The 25,437-nt window shown below is 37.5% G+C and overlaps 1 protein-coding gene across 2 annotated transcripts in view; it reads left to right on the top strand.

Annotated features, from left to right (window-relative positions):
* myo1d (myosin 1D) overlaps positions 1–25,437 on the top strand; it is a 69,150-nt gene that overhangs the window by 17,155 nt on the left and 26,558 nt on the right. The window contains exons 4-16 of one of the 2 annotated variants that reach the window (XM_039664897.2): positions 2,253–2,418; positions 2,796–2,849; positions 3,166–3,261; positions 4,187–4,303; positions 4,398–4,601; positions 5,180–5,325; positions 6,225–6,339; positions 6,433–6,603; positions 13,949–14,019; positions 15,186–15,260; positions 15,358–15,490; positions 16,438–16,604; positions 18,185–18,392. In XM_039664897.2, the coding sequence (XP_039520831.2) occupies positions 2,253–2,418; positions 2,796–2,849; positions 3,166–3,261; positions 4,187–4,303; positions 4,398–4,601; positions 5,180–5,325; positions 6,225–6,339; positions 6,433–6,603; positions 13,949–14,019; positions 15,186–15,260; positions 15,358–15,490; positions 16,438–16,604; positions 18,185–18,392 (1,723 nt within the window). Of the gene's footprint in view, positions 1–2,252; positions 2,419–2,795; positions 2,850–3,165; positions 3,262–4,183; positions 4,304–4,397; positions 4,602–5,179; positions 5,326–6,224; positions 6,340–6,432; positions 6,604–13,948; positions 14,020–15,185; positions 15,261–15,357; positions 15,491–16,437; positions 16,605–18,184; positions 18,393–25,437 lie in introns of both variants that reach the window. The other variant, XM_039664896.2, reaches the window with a different exon arrangement.

The following is a 25,437-nucleotide window of genomic DNA, read 5'->3' as shown; positions in this document are numbered from 1 at the left end:
AGGCTGGGTGGGATCCTGGTCTCGGGCTCTGGCTCTGGCTGGACGGTCTCGGGCTCTGGCTCTGGCTGGACGGTCTCGGGCTCTGGCTCTGGCTGGACGGCCTCGGGCTCTGGCTCTGGCTGGACGGTCTCGGGCTCTGGCTCTGGCTGGACGGTCTCGGGCTCTGGCTCTGGCTGGACGGTCTCGGGCTCTGGCTCTGGCTGGACGGTCTCGGGCTCTGGCTCTGGCTGGACGGTCTCGGGCTCTGGCTCTGGCTGGACGGTCTCGGGCTCTGGCTCTGGCTGGACGGTCTCGGGCTCTGGCTCTGGCTGGACGGTCTCGGGCTCTGGCTCTGGCTGGACGGTCTCGGGCTCTGGCTCTGGCTGGACGGTCTCGGGCTCTGGCTCTGGCTGGACGGTCTCGGGCTCTGGCTCTGGCTGGACGGTCTCGGGCTCTGGCTCTGGCTGGACGGTCTCGGGCTCTGGCTCTGGCTGGCAGCCCTCCCCGGACAACTGCTCTCTGGTGGCGGTGTTGAGGCCAGCATATAAAAAGCTGCAGAGGCTGTCGTCCGGGAAGGTGGTAGAGGGGACGAGGTTGAGGAAATCCTCCAGATGGTCCTCCAAGGAACGATCTTCCTGCTCCAAACACAGCAGTGCCACTGCTGCAAAGGAATCCATATTTGGGGTCGGTCAATCTGTCACGATGCGGGTTCAGGTAGAAGGAGAGGCTGAGTCCAGATCTCGATTAAGAGACATTTAATGCAAAAAACAGGCAGGAAGACAGGAAATACAACGCAACATTCAACATTGACCGACCAGGACAGAATGAAACAGAGGAAACTAAATACACAGAGGAATCAGGGTTGATTGGGGTGAACACAGGTGAAAATGATCATGACAGGACGAGGAACAGGTGGCTGATTGGGGAAGTGAGTCCGGGAGAGGAACAAAAGGATCCGGGGAAGTGTGGTGCAGATGACGGGACCAAACAGGTGAGGACGACAGACTGTGACAATAATCAACAACCACTGAGCATTCACAAGTATTTTATGTTTTTATGTGGATGTCATTCAAAATAATACAAATCTTTACAAATCTAATGGTAGTGAGTCAGTGAATAATGCATTGGAATTAGCTTCACAAGGAGCAATAGTGATAGTGAAATGTAGGGCAGAGATTAAAATAGTGCTGGATCATGCTAATTGAAATACGGTGGATTTAAGTCAAGCTCAATGAATAAATGATAAGAATCTCTATTCCTTATTTTTTTAATCTATGTAGCTTGAGAAATAAATCAATCGGTATAGGAATATGTCGGGCTTTTAATGTTTATTTAATTGTAAATATGCAACATTCTGCATAGATCTTCATTCTTGTATCTTAACTATAACCGCAGTAATAGTAATAACAATAAAATCATGCTTTGCAACTTTTATCTACTTTTAAATGTATAGTGCTTTGTGCTACATTTCATATCACTGTTATTGCACCCTGTAGATATGGTTTATTTTCTCTGCTTGCTAAAGGTTAAAGCTCTTTCCAAACTGGGTGTTCATCAGTGTGACACATTTTCCAGGAAGTACATCTAAAGCTATGCCAAAACAGGGCTTTTTGTGGTCTATAGTAATTTCCAACCAGGGTAACACACTGTATACTTGATGGTAATAAGATTTCGATTTTGCTTTGCTAAACCTATAAAACAGAAATGATGAATAAATAAATGATTAGGGCAAATAAAACAAGATAATTAAAAAATAATTAACTTTTAATGGGGCTTTTGGAATACCTGCTAGGCCCGATACAAAAGCAAAGTGTATATTTTACAGGATGTTTTGGGTCACAACATGGTGAAAAGTGTCCCGCTTAATGCCTGACAGGCTTGTAACAGTTGGGTTAGGACCTCTTCAGCCCAAGCAGGGCTCTAATTCCTCGAATGTGCAGTGTAGGTCATGCATGTCTGTACGGCAGGAGAACCAATGCTGAGGATTCTGTAGTCTGACCCATGCAGCAGGCCCCATAAATCATCCACTTAACCACCATGCTGGAATACCACATGGTGATACTATATACACTAACATAGCCAGATATAGCCATGCATACAGGCTCGTAAAGGCTTCATACAGACAGATTAGTGTATTTACTCTAATACCAAATGTCAGGAGCAATCAGATCCATCAACCTCATATTGAAACTGATGCCCGTTTAGCTATAGTGGTGAACGTATGCACAAGTGGCTTGTAAATGTGGAAATAAACTGTGTGTGTGTTTATACAGGGTGAAAAACATGCTGCTGAAGTCCAACTGTGTCCTGGAGGCTTTTGGGAATGCCAAGACCAACCGCAATGATAACTCCAGCCGTTTTGGCAAGTACATGGATATCAACTTTGATTTTAAGGGAGACCCTATTGGCGGCCATATCAACAACTACCTGCTTGAGAAGGTAGGGGTGCTAAAGAGGAGGAGCTTAGAAGTGTCTCTCTAATAGGGTCATTTTTTTTTTTAAACATATATATCATTCTTTCAAAACAGAAGCCACCTAGCAACCACCTATAATACCCTAGCATCAACTTATAAATAATGAAGCAATCACTAAGTAATGTGTTAAAAACACTCTAGAAACTGCATTGCAACACGCTGACAACCACCCACAACACCCTAGTATTATTGCAGACTGTTTTGCTCAGGCACAGATCACTCAGTTTTGTCTTGCTTAATCGTGATATGTGTGCTGGAGAAGCTGTGACATTTTTACGTTTATTATAAATGCATATGATTTTTATCCTGAACACTTATTTTTTTTATTTTATTTTCATATAGTCTCGAGTGATTTTTCAGCAGGAAGGAGAGAGGAGTTTCCACTCTTTCTACCAGGTGAGTGAAGAACTCGTCGCAGAAGTCGATATGCTATTTTTATTTTGCCAGACACCAGACAAATCCTACCAAATCTGTTTATGACTCCACTGTCAGAGCCTTCAAAGCCCAATTATTTCTCACTTTTATTGCCCCTACATAAGTAATGTCCTATTGCTTCAAAACATGCTCAAAACATCAGACAAAATTCCATCTGTCTGTTAGTGCTCTACAACCCATTATTATAAAGACTATAATTTACATGCTTCTCCATATCAACACAAGAGAAAATGATCCTGTGGGGAAAGTCAAAAGTGCTTTTAAATGTGTCTTTCAGCTGGTGAAAGGAGCTCCAGATCCTCAGCTGCGGTCTCTGCACATTCAGAAAGATCCCACCGCATACACCTACATTAAAGTTGGAGGCCAGATAAAGGTATTGCACCATGTGCAGATTTAAAAGATACTATTATGGGTGGTAATGTGTGTGTAAACATGTTTTTTTAATTTATTTATTTATAGATAGTTAATAGATAGTTTATAGAGTCTCAAGAGCTTTGGGATCTCTGGAAAATGAAATGTTTGCAGGGGCAATCACAAATAATTGTGCAGGGAATTTGATTATTGTTGTTCTGGGATACAGTAGCCATTGGTGCATATTAAAACCTATTGTAATTGCCTCATATGTAATAGCCTGTTGAGTCAGGACTCAGGAGGTGAGATCACCCAGCACTGTTCCATTGCTTCTGCGGGGAGTTTAATGAGCGGGCACGAAAACAAATTTAGAGGAACAAACAAGGTGTTGTCATGGAACAAGCTGGATTGTTGAGCTCACTGAGGTCTGAAACAAACAGCCTGAAGTGCTTTGAACATTTCATGCCAGTTACAAGTCTTTTGTAGGTGCACATGCTGGCTAAACTTCACACTCTGTCCAGCACAACTGTGGCTGTAAAAGGTTCCTGCTGAATGAAATCATCTTTACTCTGTAGGAGCTGTTAGCCATGAGCATGGCAGAATAATTAGCGATTTGAGTGCTGTGCTTTTGTTTTAGGAAGTCTGGGGATTCAGTTGATGTGTCAGCGATTTTCAGCTTTTAATTGCTCTGCTATAAGTTTAATGTGAACGTAATAGGGTTAATGACCTCCCATTTCGATATCATTGATTTTCCTTCACTAAATGAAAGGCTTTTAGCCAATCTACATCCAACCATGGTGTTATCCCTAAAGCTGAATTAATAGCATATACTGTTAAAAGTAAGATCAGGAAGAAGATGTTTTAACTAAACTTTAGTTAATCTATCAGGATGTGCTTTTGTTTGTTGACCATCTGCCATAACCCAGATTCTCTTTCCTATCTAGCAGTCGTCTATAAATGACAGTGCTGATTTTAAAGCTGTAGCTGATGCCATGAAAGTCATTGGCTTTACTGTTGAGGAGATTCAGACAGTCTACAAGATCCTGGCTACCATCTTGCATCTGGTTTAGTATTTCCTTAGCTTGTTCAAAAAATTATTACCAGCTGCAGCGAGTATAGCCCAAACTAATTGATTGGTGAATTGTTTAATATTTCCAGGGAAATCTGAAGTTTGGAAGTGATGGAGATGTGACTCTCATTGAGAACTCTAAACTAGTGTCAGTGCTGGGGGATCTGCTGTCTACCAAAGAGGAGAATGTAGAGAAGGCTATGCTCTATCGCACTGTGGCCACCGGTCGTGATGTCATTGACAAGCAGCATACTCATCAAGAGGCCAGTTATGGTCGTGATGCCTTGGCCAAGGTATGAGTTGGGACTCAGACAGACAAAATTGTGGTAAGCCAGCTGTAAATAAAACAGCTGGACCAAAAATGTGCATTTGAATTTCATGCCAATGTCTAAATCAATACTTCTATAAGCCCGAAATATGATCGATGATTGTTTCGATCCACTGTAATGATACAGTGGGTACTACCGCACAGATTCTCTGATGTACATTTGTATTATATTTTGTACTCTTGTACATTTTATATGTAGTGTATATAGTGTAATAAAATTGCATAAATGCATAGTATCATAGATAAATACACACTACCAAAAGTTTGGGATCAGAAAAGTTTTTGTTTTTCTGGAAGAAACACAAAAATTCTATTTTAAATATTCTTCTAAATATAAAAGAAAAAAGTATCTTGGTTTACAACAATGTATAGCTATAGAGGGAAAATACAATGTATAGCTATAGAGGGAAAAAAATTTGTCGTAGCCATCCAAATTTCAATAAATGACTTTACCAAGACAGATAAACTTAGTTGACTGATTCTATTCACATCTTCGTTTCTTCTTCCAGCAGTTCACTTTCACTCATTATTTGTTACTCGCAGGCCATTTATGAGCGTCTTTTCTGTTGGATTGTGGGAAGAATCAATGACGTCATTGAGGTGAAAAACTACGACGCCAGGGTTCATGGGAAGAACACAGTCATTGGAGTCCTGGACATCTATGGCTTTGAGATCTTTCAGAATAACAGGTGAGCAGTGGTGGAATGTAACGAAGTACAAATACTTCGTTACTTTACTTAAGTACATTTTTCACGTATCTTTACTTTACTTAAGTACAATAAATAGTGCATACTTTTTACTTTTACTTCGTTACATTTTGCAGCAATTATTATACTTTCTACTCCACTACATTTCTACAACTTCTGTTACATTTTCGTTACATTTTCTGATCAGTTTTTCCCCTGCCAAAACGTAATCTGACCGTCCGTTCGTTGCACGTTTGTCTCACCAGTGACGTTTGGTTGCCATAGATACAGTATATCAACCCGGTCACACTAAATGCGTCTCACACGCAGTGTGTTTATCATGTAACTCATACGCGAAAATTTGTTTTTACGTGCATAGGAAACACACCGTGTGTAATATATGTTTGGTTTGGTTAGGATTATGGCAAGCCAAGAGGTTCAGAATTACACCATAAATTAATCGCGTTTACTGCCAAACATAGTTATTAACATATAGTAAGGATAAGCATGATATTGCCTAATTGCAAGCTTGTTTCAGAAATGGTGACATTTTTTTTCCATCATTATGGAATGAGTTAGAATTAAATGTTTTATTAATCATTAGAAAATAGACATTAAGATAATAAATTGTTATGCAAGTACTTTTACTTTTAATACTTAAAGTACATTTAAAATAAAGTACTTTTTACTTTTTACTTAAGTATGGTTGTCATTGTGTTACTTCTACTTTTACTAAAGTAAATATTTATCTGGGTATTTGTACTTTTACTTAAGTACTGAGATTCAGTACTTCCTCCACCACTGCAGGTGAGAGAATATGAGGATCTTTATTGGCTGTATAATTTTGCTCTGTTTACTATAATAAGTGTGTCTATCCTGAGTATCAACCTTGTTTTGTCCAGCTTCGAGCAGTTCTGTATAAACTACTGTAATGAAAAACTACAGCAGCTCTTCATTCAACTGGTGTTGAAGCAAGAACAGGAAGAATATCAGCGAGAGGGCATCCCCTGGAAACATGTGGGTTTCTCCACAAACTTTTCACATCTTCACTATTTTTGCGTTACTGCATCTAAATAAACTTTGTCGTGATTTGTGTGTTCATGGAAACAGATTGACTACTTTAACAATCAGATCATTGTGGATCTGGTGGAACAGCAGCATAAGGGCATTTTTGCTGTCCTGGATGAGGCGTGCATGAACGTGGGGAAGGTGACGGATGAGATGTTCCTGCAGGCTCTCAATGGAAAACTGGCGAAACATGCCCACTACACCAGCCGCAAGGTATGGAAAATAACAATAACTGGATAAAAGCTATTTATCCTGTCATTAAGATTTTTTTTATTTATGTTTTTGAAAGAAGCCTCTTATTCTCGTCAAGGATTCGTTTATTTTTTTACAATTCAAATTAACTGCTTTGGATTTTAATGTGTTTTAAAATGTAATTTATATCTGTGATGGTAAAGCTGAATTTTCAGCATCATTACTCCAGTCTTCAATGCTTTGAAAACATTACTAATTATTATATCTATTTTGAAGTCAGTTGTGCAACTTTGTACTTTTGTGTAAATCTTTATGTATAATTTTTCAGGATTGTTTATGAATTGAAAGTACAGTATTTAATTTAAATGGAAATCTGTTGTAACAAATTTGCTGTCATTTTTGATCACTTTAATGCATATTTGCTATATAAAAGTAATTATTTATTTAAAAAAATAAGCTTACTGACCCCAAACTTTTGAACAGTAGTGTACAGTACCCAGTGCAGTGTTAAATCACATTTAGGCATATCCAGTAGGTCATCAAGGTATTACAGAAATGTTAGTTGAATTTTACGCATTACCCTGAATCAACACAAGGAGGCAATAATGGTCAGTGAAAAAAATGTCCTCCATTATTTCTCACTACTGAGCTTTCAGTGATGTCACTGGCAACCAATGGAAGCTAGTGAGACTGATGTCTCACAGCCTTGGCAAAGTGTCATAATGCAAGAGGGAGTAGGAGAGTTATGGATGGAGACGCACTGAGATAAAGATAGAAAAATGCAGTAAACAAAACCAAATGTAAACATAACCCACCTTTCAGTGCTCTAGAAGTGATTTCTGTACACCGATGGGTTGGTCATGCATTCCAGTGGGCACAGACCCAGCTGAGGGTCAGTTCAGGTACTACTTTATTAAACTGTGCTCAGAATCTGCCCCCAGCATTCACACCGAAGGGAGGAAGCAAAAGCTAGCTGGCATCGTCTGTCGATGTCAGGCTATGTGAATAATCAGAAGTCTCCCTGAATGCAGGAATAATAAGTGTCCTTCAGAGCTCATTTGTAATGCAGAGGGTTACTCCTCACTGTGAAGGAATCTTAGGCCTGTTAGCTAGATAGATGATGTGTCTTTCTCCTGCTGCGTGTGTGTGAACACACATATCTGCATCTGTACCCATAGTAAACTAATCTGTTTATGTAAACGCCACTCTCACAAATTCGACATGCAATATGAGCATATGAAAGAGAAACGGATGGGTCAAAAGAAAAAGAAAGCTCTTTAATATGCTCAGCTGTGTGTCTTAATAGAAATTAAAAAAATATGGGACATTTTTGTCTTTCCTAACCACCTCTGAAACTTGAAATGTGCAGGCCGCTTTAACGGCATAATTAATGGTTGCCGCTTGTTAAAAATCTGTGGCCGAGTCTCTTGCGATTTCTTCACTGAGGATATTCGCTGTGCTCTGTTTAAGAGGGAAAACTTCACCCTTGGTTGATTTCAAGTATGAAACGTATGCTCTGTGGACCGGAGTTCTTTCTCTGTAGTTCTTGCACTTAACTTGGTCCTAACAGGAGGAAACGTGGAACTTTCTCTACCATAAGCTACACTGGCCATACATCATAGCAGAGTACAGCAGTGATAATGAGATAAATGGTTCATTATTTCATAAAGTCGCTATTTGTGTACTTTTTAATTTAAGAGTATCTGCAATTACGGTCATTCGCGGAATTATCAACTTTATGTGAGTTGTACTTCAACACCCTCGACACGCCACAGCGTGGATGAACACAATGTTTTAGAAGACTGTGAGGCTGTCAGTGGATGCTGGCATTCAGAATCACAGATTATTCTTTTTGGAAATATGACCAACATAAGAATTTTCACCGGAAAATGTCATCTGAACTAGTAAGAAACATCCACTTTTGTTCTGGTTCTGATATTGCAGTAAATCGTGCTGATTAAATCTAACAATTGCTTATAAGTTATCATATCACGCAAACCGTGCAAATAATACTTTGTTCCCAAATTGTTAATGTTTTCAACATAAGAATTACGTGACTACATTTAATGTCCTTCCGATATGTATCCTTGTTTTCGCATTGGTCCGGCTACAGTCTCTTTTTTTTCTGTAGCCACTCCGAAGTCCAAACGAAGTCTGTTGCATTTACTAGCCGAGACTCCTTCTTTATGTGTACAGATGTGACGTAATGACGCACAGACATGCTCGAATATCCTGCGGAAATCCACCAGTACCACTGACTGGAATTAAAAACATTATTACAAGCTTACCGCTTTTAATCGAGCTAAGGCAAGCAGATAGTTTTGAACACTGGCTGGTTATGCATTTTCTCAAATATGTATTTTGGATGATTTTTAACCCAAAAACGCTACAGACTGCAGCTTTAATATTAATAGTTGTTGCAAATGGACGCTCGGTGTCCTTCTGGTTTCTGCATTAAAGCGTTATATTCATGCAGACAGGAACAATGCAGATTTTTTTTTTTAAATAAGCCCAAAACTCTCTGTGTATTAAAAGAAATCCATTATTGTACATATTGAGCATTCCAAATATCCCTGCCCTATGTATACTATTTAAAAAAACAAATATTACTGGAGTTGTGGTCTAGTATATGGGAGATTGTTTCAATTACCCTAAAATTTGCCCTCTTTAAATGTCAAATGACAAAAAAACTTAAACCCTTTATTTGTTTTTTAAATGGTTTTAAAAGTGTTTTGACTGTGGAAGTCCCACTTTTATATCGAATTCCTTGAATAAAGAGTTTGCCTCAGTCTGTGAATGTTCTATGCTTAACCTAGGATAAAACCATCAGATGTAATGGCAGATCTATCTTTGAGCTGCCATATCCAACTAAACAAGGTGCTTCATTTACCGCAACTTTCACCCTCTCACTTTGCTTTATCACCTTGTTTACGTCTTCCTCACAAGCTCTTGATGTTCACTGTGCTTCCCTCATTCTCATTTCACCTTTAAAATAGCTTTGATCCTTCCAGGTGTGTGTTATAAAAATCTTTTCCCATCAGCTTTTAATTACTGTTATTTGCTGACACAAGCTGCTGTCTGACGGTATGCGTCGGGGGCTTCTTTCCTCTCTCTTGTTCTTTGATCCCAATTTCCTCCTCCCCTCCCCCCTTGTTTTTCCTCCCTTTATCACGTGCTGATTGCAGGTGTGGCTGTGTGAGTGGATGCTGCTAAGGGAGCACATAGATGTCTGGTTGTGTGAAGGCAAGTGCAGGCTCATTATCCGATCAGGCTTGTGTTGGCCGTACCAACCAGCTAATGAGCGGTCGGTTTCTGTTCTTAGAGAATAGCTCCGCTGGCCTCTGTGGCCCGCTTTTCTGCAGAATTGTTCATTAGGAAGAGATCATGGCTTGTTTCCATCTCTGTGAAAGTATTCCACGTTGTATTCCATGTTTTCTTGGTGACTTGTGAAGCACCGACACACATTTAGCAGGGACATAAGTTACTGGGTAATTGGTATATGAAGTCCCAGTGCGACTTGAGTTGACACCATTGTACCTGCTTTGAGGGCACAGCTTTGGTTGTTTTTCTTAAAGTTTTGCGTCAGTGTTGCCCAGTGCTTTGAACTCTGCTTCAGCTTTACCCTGCAGTGCTGGTCAAGCACAACTCAAAGTTCAAGTGGTTTTGAGCCAATTTGCTCTACACCTATCTTTCCAAACACAAGTCCATGATTTATGCTTTGTGTATTTTGGAGTATAAAGCAACAAGAAATGCTTAAAAACATTCAAATTTTGTGAATAGATCTTGGGATTCTATTTATGAACATTAACTACAGAAGTAAGCATGAACTAACAATGACAAATACTTGTAAAGCTTTTATTAATCGTAATATTAAGTTTAATACATTATTAAAATTAAAGTTGTATCTTGGTCATTCCACAAAATCTTTGCCTTTTCAACTTTGAAAATTAAAATATAAAATAAGTTGAATCTATTTTTTTTTTTTTTACATATCTATGAAATGAAGAATGAATGAAGCTTAAAATGACCACAAATTATATTGTGCCATCTCAGGTCATATCATTGATTTTATGACTATTTACCTCATTTTTTTTATATTTTTGTCATCCCTGTTACAGACAAAAGCATTACTATACAATAGGTTTAAGGAGAACTATAGGTTTCACAAATGAGCAGTGTTTTTAGTCCCTCTTTTAAGTGGGATTGTTTCAAAATTGTAATTTGTTTTTGTTTAAATCTTATATTTGTCATTCAGATGACCAAGAACATACACATTTTGGAGGGTGATCACGTAAATTAAGAAAAAAAAATTAATAATTTTGCAAGAGAGATATTAAAAGAAGGGCTTTGTCAAAGATACAATATAGATAAGATTACATTATTATTTAATGGACCTGAGCTGGCATGGACAAACCATGAACAGTTAACTAACGTTAACAAAGATTAATAAATGCTGTTACAAATATATTTCTAATTGTTAGTTAATCCATTAACTAACATTAATAGGACCTTATTGTAAACCTAAATTGACCTAAATTGTTTCCTTTTTTGTTCTTTCCAGTTATAGTTTCCTCGGTTATTGAACTGAATTAAATTCACTGTGAGCATCCCGAGACAATAAAGTTTTGTGAACCACATTTGATGAGTCCTATTGTTCTCTCTACTGTGTATCTAAGCAGTCACAATAATTTTTAAAAACTCAAATAAATGTTGAATTCAAAATTTGTTTTTACGGTTTACTGTTATACGTGTTTGATCTAGAAGTCCAGTGTCCAAGTCTAGTGTGATTTGGATACCTGGTTGCTGTTGGCTGTGTGTGTGTGAATGGCAGATTTGGGGCTTAATTGGCAGGTGCCATTGCCCTAGCTGTTCATATGTTTGGCTTAACCAGCATTCTGTATTGAGAAGCACAGGTGTTAGACAGGATGGTGTGGTCCTGGGGGGTGAGAATAGAGCTTTTGGGTAGGGGGGCGGGAGGCATCTGTGCGACCAGCAGGATCCAGGATTAAATGTGTCTGTACAATCAAACACTTAAAAAAACACTGTAAATTTGGACTGGGTAGAATTGGAGTGCAGTTTAAATCTGTCGACTAGAGGTTAATGCAGGTGGACCCAAACTGAGGTTCTTATGTTGATGATGTGAGTTTGAGTCAATCCCTAAGGATTCATGAGCTATTACTCTTGAGTCCTAATTAAGCAGGTTTCATGATGTATTGGGCAAGATTGGATTTTGCTTTGTTAACCTTTATAAAAACAAATTACAACTTAAATATATTAGGGCAGTCAGTAGAATAAAATAATGCATTGTATTCAAAATACAGTACGTTTTTTTTTGTCAGTTCAGCATATATACACACTACTGTTCTGATTTTTGAGGCCAGTAAGATATATTAAATGTTTTCAAAAGAAGTGTCTTATGCTCACCTAGACTGTATTTATGTGATCAAAAATACAATAATACCGTAATATTATGAAATATTATTACAATGTAAAATTGTTTTTTTTCTTCCTCTAATGACAAATCTAAATTTTTAGCATCATTACTCCAGTTTTCAGTATCACAATCCTTCAGAAATCATTGTAATATACTGGTTTTGTGCTGCTTAATATATATGTATATATAGTGTGAAATCAATTCTTCTTTTAGGATTGTTTGTTGTTATATAGAATTTTTTTAATTTATTTACAACATGTTATCCTGCCATTATACAAACAGTATATTTTGATAAATGGGAAATGCGAACACACATTTGCAATAATGAAAAGTAATATTTAAAATTACAAACATCTTTTTCTTTAATATGTAGCAAATGTTTTCGATGGCAAAGTGATTAAGTACAATTCCATGGCCAACTGATCCTAACCCTATAATAAGTGCATTTAGTTAATTCATATTATTCAACTTCATGTTTTTAAGAGACCAAGTGAGTGTGTTTAGAGCCTGGGTCTGGGCACTACCCGTAAAGTCTTTAAACTCTTCCAAAATGCAGTCATCAGATGTCCCACATCAAATACGAATCTCTATTGCAATTTCAAACGGGAAAATGAGGTTTTCTTTTTTTCAACGCAGTTCCAGTCATCCATTCAAATTGATTCTGATTTCTCTTCCACTTTGGCTGAAGTATTCAGTTTTGTCCTTTCTGGTAGAGATAGTGGCTTCTCATCCATTCCCTTAGAGGACCATTTTATCTGTATTGCACTTGAAATAAGCTAAGTGAGTGAGTCACCACAAACAAAATAAACATAGACCTATAAAACGGCACAGAATAGAGGCATCTAATACAATGGGGACAGTGACACAAAAGCTCACTAAAACTTACTGATAGTCAATCCTTTAATTAATCCAGCATGTGACAGATTGTGGTTAGAGGGATACTGAGTGTATTTGTTCCGTTCTGCTTTAATCTGCAGATATGTGCGTCTCTGTTCACACAGTGGATCAGCAGCATTCTGTATCTTAATGAGAGCTGAGGCTGCTTGCCTTTGATGTCACTGCTGTATTTTATGAATGACACTGAGTCTTATATAACTGCACTAGCTGGCCCCATCCAGCATGCAGAGGCTCCTCAAGGAGGACAGTGATCTGGCACTGATAACAGGATCTTAGAACTATATGCACAGTTGTCACCGTGCAAAATGGAAAACATGTAACAAACCAAAGTGTGTGTGTGTGTGTGTGTGTATATTTTTATATTATTATTAGTTTTTTTTTTTAATAAAAACACATGTTTGGTATTGGAGACATTTGTTCTTTGTTATAAAAGACTGTGCACATAAATACCAAATTATTTTTGTATTAATATATTTTGTTTAAACTTAAATTTATCATAGAGGACAATTTAAAACGTTTTGATATAAGAACAATATTTCTGTAAAATTTGACATTTTTCATTTCTCAAATTAGTAAAAAGTAGCTGGACAGGCATTGATTCAGAATTAACAGTTCTCCTGGCAGGTAAAATATAATTAAAAATAACCCTAGGCTGATTATAGCATGCTGGCAATGATACAGGTGTGTATTTTATAGTTTTGAATGCAGTCAGAACTATAATTTTTATAACTGTAATTTAAGTAGGCACACTTTCCATTCACAACTAAATTGTGTAGTTAAAAGGACACCATCTCTTTCAGTTGTTCACTGAACTATTTTCAGCTCGGCTGTTTTATGGATAGAAGAGCGCATCTCATCTATCTTTCATATGCGCAGAGTAACTTAGAGTAGATGCCCCCTCCCATCCTTTGAGTTGCCTAGCTTTTTTTCTGACACTGCTGCACTTTGTGCAAGCTTGTTTAAGTTTCTTTCCAAGTTTTGTGAGTCTACTTTCTGCTTAAAAAACACCCTAATTTCACATATCTTTCTCCACAGCTTTCTCCCACAGACAAAAACCTGGAGTTTGACCGGGACTTCCGCATCCGTCATTATGCTGGAGATGTGGCGTAAGTACATTAAGAGGAGGCGTAATTCCACTCTCTGTTGTTTGAGACCATAAGCTTTTAAATGTCGTAATTAACAATCTTTGTTAGTTACCCACAGAAGGTTTAACTGAAACTTATCTAATCCTTCCCTTGGGCATGATTTTGGTTTGAAAAGTTTTGGTAAATAAACATTATTAGTCAATCCGAATGATGTAAACACTGGGCGCAAAAACAAGTTTATTCCAAATGTAAATGCAGTTTCATATTCCCACGTCAGTAGTTTGCCAGATTGCAGGCTGTCAGTTATTTACTAAAGACCTGTGGGTGTAAGTGTGATGGAACACTAAGTTGAAACGTCTTGTTTATGCTCAGATTCCTGTGTGTGTGTGTGTGTGTGTGTGTGTGTGTGTGTGTGTGTGTGTGTGTGTGTGTGTGTGTGTGTGTGTGTGTGTGTGTGTGTGTGTGTGTGTGTGTGTGTGTGTGTGTGTGTGTGAATGTGTGAAAAAGAGAGAAAATGGTAGGGGAATGAAATCTAAAATTGTATAAATTCTCGATTAAGGAACTAGAGTTTTTTCTGTGTCAGTTGCTTGTGTGGCCCAAACATCCTGTGAAGCCAAAATATTGGTGGTCGGCTGAGATATAGGTCATAAACCCCTCCCTCTCCCTGTAATTCAATGGCATCCGAGCTAGGCTAAAAAATAGATAAAATTACACTTGTGACTTCAAGTCATTTTTTCCAAAGTTGGTTTTCTGTCATTTTAGGTAGTTTGTATCACGTTGATGTTTGTTCAAGTGTTAGTTTTTTTCAATACGTTTGGTTTTAGTTAGTTATTTGATGCTATAAAAACTGGGTAAAATCATGATTGATTGACAACTGGACTTGTGATTGAGTCTGTGGGAGCGGGAGTGTGGGCGTATCCTTAAGACCGTTTAAAAGAAGAAAAGAAAATATAATAAAATAATGTGGGCTGATGGCATCAACGAAAGCATATACCATGAATTGATAACCTTGTAGCAGTAAGTCTGTATATAAACAATCGTTATTTTTTACATTTGTTTTGTTGCCATTTAAAAAAAGAATTACACTCTTCACCTTTAAGTCTTAGACAGTTTGCCATGTGCAAACTCTTTATATACTGTATGTTTGTATGTTTGTGTATTTTAGTTGGTTGTGTGTTTTGCTTCAGTTACTCCATTGTGGGCTTCATTGACAAGAACAAGGACACCTTGTTTCAGGACTTCAAGAGGTTACTTTACAACAGGTCAGTATTATCATAAGGTATGCTCCTTATTTACATACCTGCCAGATGTCACACGACATCTGTGACTTATATCTGTCCTTCTCCTTCTGTTTTACAGCTCGAATCCTGTGCTAAAGGCCATGTGGCCAGAGGGCAAGCTGAGCATCACAGAGGTCACCAAACGACCTTTGACTGCTGCAACACTCTTTAAAAACTCCATGATCTCTTTGGTGGAGAACCTGGCCAGCAAGGTGAGTGTGTTTGAAGCATTTTTGTGTAGACCAAGATAAATGCATACATTATAGGAGTAATAACGTGAAGTCAGACAGTCATTATCACAAAATAATACATGGGTTTAAGATTTTGTTTTGCGATAATGACAGGCTAATGTATGTTATCCTTCTTATTACACGATATCTTACCAAATAAGCAGAGATTGACTTGAACTTTTTTTCTCTGCTGCCACTTTAAGACCCAACACATGGATCCATTATACTGTTACACATGCTTTTTCTTTCTCAACTGTTTACGTTCACTTTAAACATAACCGAGAGTTGCCAAAACTGGCATTTTGACATTATTTTGTATAAATGAGTGTAGTAGTGACTATGTTACATGCCACTGCTAAAATCCACCCGCATTTGGTGGGATGGCAGGTATGGATATTAAATATTTCTGTTTTTTAATCAATCATACATTTGAATGGCCAATCAGAGTCAAGAATTCCAGCGCCATTTAATAGTCTGATTGCAGCAGTCAGCTTCTGGAAGTAAAAATGACATTCCAAAGGGAAGTGATTTTTAATGACAACTTACAAATCTTTAAAGACAGACCTACTGTGAGCTCTTAAATATTTGCATATATATGTATATTTTGCAATAAATGTAACATATTGTTTATATAATCAACATATTTGAATCAATAGTTAATTTGTCAATTTCATAGGATTGTAGTTCTTTCTGTCTTTGAAGCATTAAGTATATAGTCTTTTATTATTGTCTTTTTTTTTTTTTTTGCTTTGAATTGAATATATTATTATTGTGTTTCACCTCATAGCTGGTTGGTTTGGTTCTTGGATAATAACTCTTTAAAAAAGACTTTAAAAATCCCAATGAGAAAACACTTTTGGAACCAAGGTTGCTGGAAAAGTGTTGCACTGTTGCAATTACTCATCATAGTCCTCTGTTTGTTCTTGTAGGAGCCATACTATGTGCGTTGCATAAAGCCAAATGATGTGAAGTCACCGCTGCTGTTTGAACACGAACGGTGCAAGCACCAAGTGGAGTATCTGGGCCTCCTGGAGAATGTCCGGGTACGGCGAGCTGGCTTTGCTAACCGACAGACCTACCCACGATTCCTTCAGAGGTGACAATCCTACTCTGTTTCTGTGTCCATTTCAAAGCATTACATCATCATTTGTTTATCTTCTTTTTAAAAAGTCTTTTTATTTGATTGCCTGCATCATTTCACATTGGCATACAGTCTCAGCTCATTTATAGTAACTAAATGCTCTTATGACAGCTTGAATGAGACTGTTGCCTATTTGGTTGCTACTGACATCTGAAACTACAGATTGACAAGATTGTGAAGATCTTACGCAACACGTGAAAGCTTTCATCCTTCGGAGTCCCTTATTCATCAAGTGTCATGATAACTGAAGGGTTTTATGTAACAATGACGTGCAGTCTTTCAATAGCCTAGTCTTTTTCAATAGCCTTGAGTTAGCAGATCATACATTGTACTTTTGTCACTGAATATACAATTATTCTTGATATATATAAATATAGGACCAGAATCCTTGAGAGAGAGAAAAAAAACATTCTCTGATGCCAGTAGTGTCCAAATACTTTTTGAGGTATCTGTATATTGCTCAAAAGCTCAAAACAGTCCCCCAAAACACCATGAAACACACTTGCCACAACTCTGATGAGTTTATGAGATTCAACACCTGAGTTGACAAATTGTATGCCGCTAAGAAGTTAGACTGCATTGCGTTTAATTGAGAATGCAGTGTTAACAGCACTCACAGGATTGATTTGTGTGTCTGTCAAGGCTGCAGATGTGCATGGAATATTATGTACTACTTAAGATGCGAGACTGGACATATGAGGATTTGCCTCATACCTCTCTTAAATAAAGATTCAATGTGTGTTATATAATGCTTGTAATAAAATGGATAATTCAGACTCTGTATTCTGATTGGATAACCTGTGTTTAAAGCCTCTATTAATGCGGAAAGTTGCTATTGTTTGCTGCTTGGCAACCTTATACAGCCAACAGGATAAAGAACTACAGCATATTACCAAAGACCTTATACAATGATGGTGCATTCATATTACTATGAATGGGAGAAAGTTCAAAACGCAATTTGGTGGAATTAGTCCCGCCTTCAAAATAAAAGACCCAATCGTCAATTGGTACAGTCATTGCATTACTGCAGCTGCATTTAGTCAGTGTTCTGAGAAACAGTCTTTGTTCTGAGCCATGCTTGTGAAAAATGCTGTGTTTTTTTTTATCATGATTCGAGTCTTTATAAAAAAAGAATTATTGACAGATTTCATTGGTTATTTTAATATGAAATTTAATTGTAAGCTTGGTGAACAGCTTTGGAGAATTTGATGTTTCCCCATTAAAATAAATAAGAGCTGTGCTTGCTTGACTGAAATAGCTGCTGAGTGAAATGACCTGGGACATTGAAAAAAAAATAATTGTTTAGTTTGATTATTGGTAATAAAAGATTTAACTATTTCTTTTTTGTTAAAGAGAGGTTATAATAATTATAATAAATGTGAAACTATTTAATAAATACATGTATTATTATTAATATTACTCCATGGTCGTATAATACTGAAGGAAGTTTAAAATGCCGAGAATAATATAAACCGTATGAGACAACGTGTTGTTCTCTATTCTTCAACCATTTTCTTTTCTTTTTCACTTTTCAGGTATAAGATGATCTCCGAGTTTACCTGGCCCAATCACGACCTGCCATCTGATAAGGAGGCGGTGAAACGTCTCCTACAGGGCTGCGGATTCGACCATGACGTGGCCTACGGCAAGACCAAAGTTTTCATCCGTACTCCCCGAACCATCTTCAGCCTGGAGGAGCAGAGAGCAGAGATGGTGAAGAGGATCGTCCTCTTTCTGCAAAAGGTTCGAGACATGTTATGTGTTGCTTAGGCTTAATTCAATTTATTTTAAATGACTGGTCTTTAGTTATATAAATGTATTCAGTGTCTTCAAATATATTCAGTTAACTATCCCTTTATGACATTATTCTAATGTACAGATTTGCTGCCAGTTTTTCATAAAAGACATTCATATTATTTCATTTGATATTCAGCTGGTTTTCAAAAATTTATTCTGAAATTTGATAAAACTCCATTATGCCATTTTTGGGGGGTTAAAAATTATCCAAAATACATATTTGAGAAAATGCATTACGAGCCAGTGTTCAAAACTCTCTGCTTGTTTTAACTCGATTGAAAGCGTTAAGCTTGTAATAATGTTTTTAATTCCACTGGTACTGAGATTCAAGCATGTCTTTGCGTCATTAAGTCACATCTAAAACACATAAAGAAGGAGTCTCGGCTAGTATAAGCTATATTGCGTGTGAGGCCTTTTCTCACAGCACTTGATATAATTAAATGTATCAATTTGATGGCAGATCCAAAAAGGTTCAAACGACAATCACCAGTGACAACTAGAGATTCACCCGCTGTAAAATGCAAAAGACTTCGGACTTCGGAGTGGCTACAGAAAAAAAGACACTGCAGCCGGATCCATGCGAAAAGCAAGGATACATATCGGAAGGACATTACATTTAGTCACACGCTTTTTATGTTGTTAACATTAACCATTTGGGAACAAAGTATAATTTGCACGGTTTTATGTGATAGGATAACTTACAAGCGATTGTTAGATTTAAAAAGCGTGATTTACTGCAATGTCAGAACCAGAACAAAAGTGGATGTTTCTTACTACTTCAGATGACATTTTATTATGTTAACGCAAAATTCTTAAGTTAGTCATATTTCCAAAAAGAATAATCTGTGATTCTGAATGGCAGTATCCATATCTGCACATGACTGACAACCTCACAGTCTCCTTAAACATTGTGCTCATCCACACTGTGCCATGTCGAGGGTGTTGAAGTACACACACGTTGTAAAGTTGATAATTTTTAATGACTGCAATTGCGGATTTCAAACATACTGTAGATGGCAACAAAGAGGAAAAATGCCAGACTGCAGCTTTAATCAGCTCCAAAGACAACAAGGTGCCATATCCGCATCATTAGCTCCTGTGATTCATTGACACCATTAGTTTTCAACAGCAGACCTCACACCACAGCATAGGCAACAATAAAATAATATGGCACATAAATCCCTTTGGCTTAGGGCATTTTCTTTTGTCTGTGTAAATACACAAAACACAATGCTTTTTGTTTTGTTTTTTAAAGGGATTTTTCTACTTTTATTTTTCCTCAGGAACGTGAAAATATGTTGAATGGCAGATTTATTAACTGCCAGTGTCATGTCACTGTCACACAAAATGATTGGGGGGTCTTAGCACGCTACTGTATATTCCCCACTCTCACTTTATTGTCTTCAGTGACTGACAGCTAGAAATCAAAGTATCTATTCTGTCAGCTCTTGTCTGTGCATTGAGTGTTGCTTTTACCACTCCCCCCCTGTTGCAAGATTCTCTATTTCAGAAGATGTTATCAGGGGACACCCATTTTCGAGATGCTTTTAAACACAAACTGACATGATTTTTCACCACACTTACATTCAATATCAAACTCAAGCTCTCGTAGGTGTCACCAGACTGCTACATTCATGAGCAGATGCAGATATCAAAGAGTTGAAACTTTGCTCTGCCTCGATCGGAGTTTGATTGTTTGATCTTGTTTTATGGATTCAGAGCTGAGTTAGAGGTGTAATCCTGAAACAGGTTAATCTTGAATTCCCTAAGGTTTAAAAACAGTATTTAGGGGAATGTTGGCTCTGTATCAATCATATTGTAAACCTCCAGGCAATAACCAGGCGTCCCAGCAGAGGTTATCTCCAGTGAGTGACAGGCGCTAATGTGTTATTTTGCACAAAAAACATCAACTTACGGTTAGCCCCCAAAAAATGAAACCGTTCACACGTGCGTCTCTTAGGTTTGGATCATCTTTCTTTCACACACAATCCCTTTATCAGCATATGGCAGACTGGACTGAGTTGTGCCAAGTCTACTGGTTTTGCCAGCGGTTCTAATATTTATGCCAAAGGCTCCCAATGAACCCAATTTAAAAATGCTACTGCTCATCTGTATGAATCCCATTGTTTGTAGGTTTTTGAGGTCTGCTTCCTCTCCTTTCTCTCAATTCTCAGTGTGTATCACTCGGGGATAAATCTTTCATCTTTTTTAAGGATGTAAACCAAAATAACCCCCAATCAATGCTCTGTTATTCCTCACCTCCCACTTTCTCCAGATTTACTGTCTGTCCCACCCCACCACTGCTTCACAGATCTCCTGCCATTTTTCTGTGCCATTGCCTTTCTCCACCCCCTCACTCCACTGCCATTTCTAAGCCGTTATGCTTTAGCGCTTCTCCCGTAGGTGATGAAAATACCCAGGATGCTCTGCTCTGCCAGGGACCTCCTTTGGGCAGAGGCAAGATGCATGCTGACTCTCGCCGTATGACCCTCTGTTCGGTTCATAAGAAAGATGTGTCTTTGAATGGAGGCAATTTGAAGCAAATCGGATCAGCTTGTACAAAACACAAACATTGAGTGGCTGCATTATTCATGAATTCCCTTCCTTTAATTAATAATTTATTCGTTCAAGCCCCCCGAATCCACTGCGATCAACTATGTTAGTTGTGGTTTCTGCTGTGAGAGAAGCTCTCTGTTTATTTTATGGACTGAGTTAAATCCCATATCACTAATTTCTGAAATGACAACAGATTTAAGACTTGACAATAGAATGTGGATTTTTATTGCATCTGCTGAGGTAAACAAACACTCTGTGCACAAAGATGTCAGACTCCCTGTATAAATCTCCTATATTTCCCCCCATAAATCCTTTATACCTCCTCTAGGATTGTTTGTTTTGCTCAGATGTTTTTCTACTGCTGCATCTTCCTTTTTCTGTGCCTGATTGCAGTAGTAGATGAACACCGTTTATTCAAAAAAATGAAGCATCTAATACTTGCATTTTATACTTGTCATGTAAAAACTGTAGGTTTTAGTGAAACGTTTGCCTGGTGCAATAACCCCATCCTGATGGCTCACGAGATGACAGTTAATGGGGACACGCCATATACTGGCAAAGTGGGAAATGAAAATGTACTGCATGTAATGAAGGTGTTTTACTATTTTGTCCTTGAAAAGAGCCAGTTCAGATGTGCTCAATTTCTTTCATCTATCAAAATATTATTACCGTTTCCTCGACTCCATTTTCATTGTCAAGGAATCGGTTGACATTTGTTCATTATTGTTCTTTATACTGTTAGTGGTGGGGATTTTTCTCTCTTTCTGGTGGTTACATCATTACCAGAGCTAAGATTAGAGATAAGACAAGATGGGAAATGTGCAGTGATTTTCATAGACAAAACATGTCAACGGCATCCATCATTAAAAAAAAAATTTTAGGTAGTAACTTATTTAATTTATTTATTTTTTACATTTATTTTTATTATTATTATTATTTAATCTGGAATGTCCCGTTGAGAGACAGTATCTCTTCTACCAGGGACTTCCTAGTCAGCAACTACGTAATTACCGATTTTTGCCATATTGTGTCAGACATAAACAATTCGGTGAATTGTTAACTGGAGATGCACTCTGACTGTGTCATTGACTCGAGAACAGCTGCAATGGGATCACTCCAGTTCACAAATAAATCATTAAGTGTGATTTGTGAGCCAATTCATTAAAAAGCTCTTTCACAAATCCGGACATTGATTTATTAATTTCAAAATGACAAGGAATGATTTATTTTTATGAAATGTAGTGGATAAAAGTTTGTTTCTCAAAATAAATACTTAAATAAAGTACAGACACCAATTCTCATACTTAGGATGTGAAAAGGTTAACTAAGTATAACTCAAATTAAGTATTAACTTCATAAAGTAAGTAGCCACCTAGCAAACACTCAAAATAGCCTAGCTACCACGTAGCAACATGCTTAAAACTCTGAGAACACCTTAATAAAGTCAAACATGATTGCAATGACAGCTGCAAAAGGAGCCTCGCTGTTATTTGGCTGAAAAAGTGGCAAACCCAACCCCCCCAACAAACACACACACACACACACACACACACATACTTGTCCAACAATCTGCCAGACAACACAGTGAAGATGGAGGCTTCCATCACCAAGTCAATGGTTTGCCAAGCACATGTTATTGATTTATGAAAATGGCTCTTTCGCATTTTCCTCCCCCACTGCTTGTGAGATTGTCTGTGGTTAGGATCTTTTGTGTATGCGTTTAACTCCGTCACATATACTGACCGTGATTCTGTCCTGCCAGTGTATGAAATTGTGTGTGTTTAGGGATTGTGGGATTTGCCTGCCTGCCTCTCTGATTAATGATAAGTCACCTCACATTCTGTCAGCCATCTGTAATTGCCTTTTGACACCTGATGGTACAACTGAATAGATTCTGCTTGAATTTCTTTGTCCTGTTTTCTGCAGGATGAGAGATTCAACAGCCTCTTTTTATTTATATATCACTCTTATTTCATCGCAATAAAAATGTTTGCACACCAGTTATAGCCATTAAAATACACAAATCTTATCTTGTCATACTCTTTCTTTTCAATATTTTTGGCAGCCCTTAAAGGGATAGTTCACTTTGAAATTAATTTTTGGTATGTTTTATAGCTTCACTCAAGGGCATCCAAGATGTTGACGTCTTTGTTTTTGCTGTATTTTCAATTTTGCTATTTTTAGGTCAAACTGTTCTTGTCTGTTAGTCATATAATACAGGTCTATGGTCACCACCTTAAAGAGCATGCACAGAGAAGTCCAAATTAAACATGATTTAATGACTCGTAAATGTAAGTAGAAATACCGTTCGTTTTCTCACACAAACCGCTTGTTTCATGTCTTAGTCCATCATTGTGTATTTACATTTATGAGTCATTAAACCATGTTTAATTTGGACTTCTCTGTGCATGCTCTTTGAGGTGGTGACCATAGACCTGCATTATATGACTGACAGACAAGAACGGTTTGACCTAAAAATATCAAAATTGAAAATACTGCGGAAACAAAGACACCTTCATCTTGGATGGCCTTGCGGTAGCTAAAACATACCAAAAATTCATTTCAAAGTGAACTATCCCTTTAAAATAAAATAAAAAAGAAAAAGTGCTAAGCAATGGGTTTGATTGAAAGATTTATGCATGAATTATTTGTTATATGAGACTTCTTTGTCATAGCTTTCTCCAGTGTTGCTTTGATGAGTGTGTAAATCTGCTGCGGAGAGGCGGTATTGTGCTGGGTTTGTTAAACGCTGATCTGACAAGCTGACTGGAGGGGGCGGGGTGAGTTGAGGTCTTGTTATTGGCCTGATTTACCCACTTTCCCCCGAGTGTCGTCAACTATCATCATTCTCTCTCTCTCTCTCTCTCAAAAAAAAAAAAAAACACAAACCGTCTGTCCACCCACTGTTTAAGCATTTCCAATGTCATTAGCATGGCCTGTGTGAATGTGCAGTTGGCCTTAACTCTCTAAATGACCATAAACACAATTTGAACAGCTCAGGCTGATTTTCACCCAGACATTCTGCTATTCTGCTTTTGGTTACAATTCAAGTTATGTAGACTTTAGGTTAGGAATATTTGTAAAATTGGATATTTGCTTGTCAATTGTTTTTCCTGCAGCATAAACATGTATTTGCTAATTTGATAAGATGGGAGTGGTGTGCTGCATTACAAAGTATAAATGCTGTAATATGCGTTTTTGTAAATGATATATAGTAAATATAAACATAACGTTAATTATCAAGTGTTCCTGAAGATCTCCATTAGATGGTTCAGTTGTGTTTGATCAGGGTTGGAGCTGAACTTTGCAGGAAGGTACACTATATGTATACACAATAGTATATACACTATATGAATGTGTGATCTACAGTTGTACAGATGTACAGTTGTATTCAAAAATATTCAATCCCCATTGCAAATCAGGTTTATTGGCAACATTTACAGACCTTTAGCTGTTTTCAAAGAACAAATCAAACAAAAGTAATTGAAATGGCTCAACTCAACAAATTTTTCAAGTGGTTTCTGCATATTCAACTGAAAATGCAACTTTTAAGGACTTCTGCAGTCTCAAAATTATACAACCCCTTCATGGCAAGCATCTTTAGTACTTAATAGAGCACCCTTTTGCTGTTATGACCTGCTGGAAATGAGATGTATAACCAGACACCAGCTTCGTGCAGCGTTTCTGGGGAATCTTAACCCATTCTTTTGTTGGATTTGTTCTTTGTAACCAGCCAGAAGTTTGATTTGCAAAGGGGATTGAATCAATTTAGATATGTGTATGTGTATCTGTTTGTTTGTGTATACATACAGTATATAGATATAGATGTGTATATGCACACACACACTACAGTAGGTGTGCATTACACAATTTCAATATATATGTATATTAAATTCATGTGTGAATGCTCGATTTAAATTCACATGCATCTGCTGTTAATGCCTTGTTGTCAATATTTATTTCAGAATAATTTTCTCCCCCTTGAAAAGACAGCCTAAAAACATCTGATCAGACTTTTAGTCTGACAAAAACAATTGGTTATGCAATAAGTTATTCCCTTATGTAATATGTAAATACCTTTTGACATTAAAATTGCAAATCATCAGCAGCATAATTTCCATAAACTTAAAAACAAAATTGTAGTTAAAGCAAATTTCAACAATTGGCAACATGCTGCTTTGTACAAAATTTGAAATGCACCCTTCAACCTCTAATTAGCAAAGCTAATTACCTTTATGTAATCTGTAATACATCATAATGAATGCATAATCAATAATGTCAATAAGTTATTATCTGTATTTTCCTGCATTTCTCTCGGACTGATTAATTGATAAGTGTTTAGAAATGACACAAGTGCACATCATGTCCATCGCATCAATTTAGTGATGTGGTTCCTAGGGTATCAGATTTGCTGAGTATGAATGTGGAGTCCTGC

The sequence above is a fragment of the Pimephales promelas genome, chromosome 17 (genome assembly GCF_988280905.1).
Source record: "Pimephales promelas chromosome 17, fPimPro1.hap1.1, whole genome shotgun sequence".
Taxonomy (NCBI): Eukaryota; Metazoa; Chordata; class Actinopteri; order Cypriniformes; family Leuciscidae; genus Pimephales; species Pimephales promelas.
The sequence above is the reverse complement of the archived record's forward strand: the minus strand, read 5'-3'. Positions and strand labels throughout refer to the sequence as shown.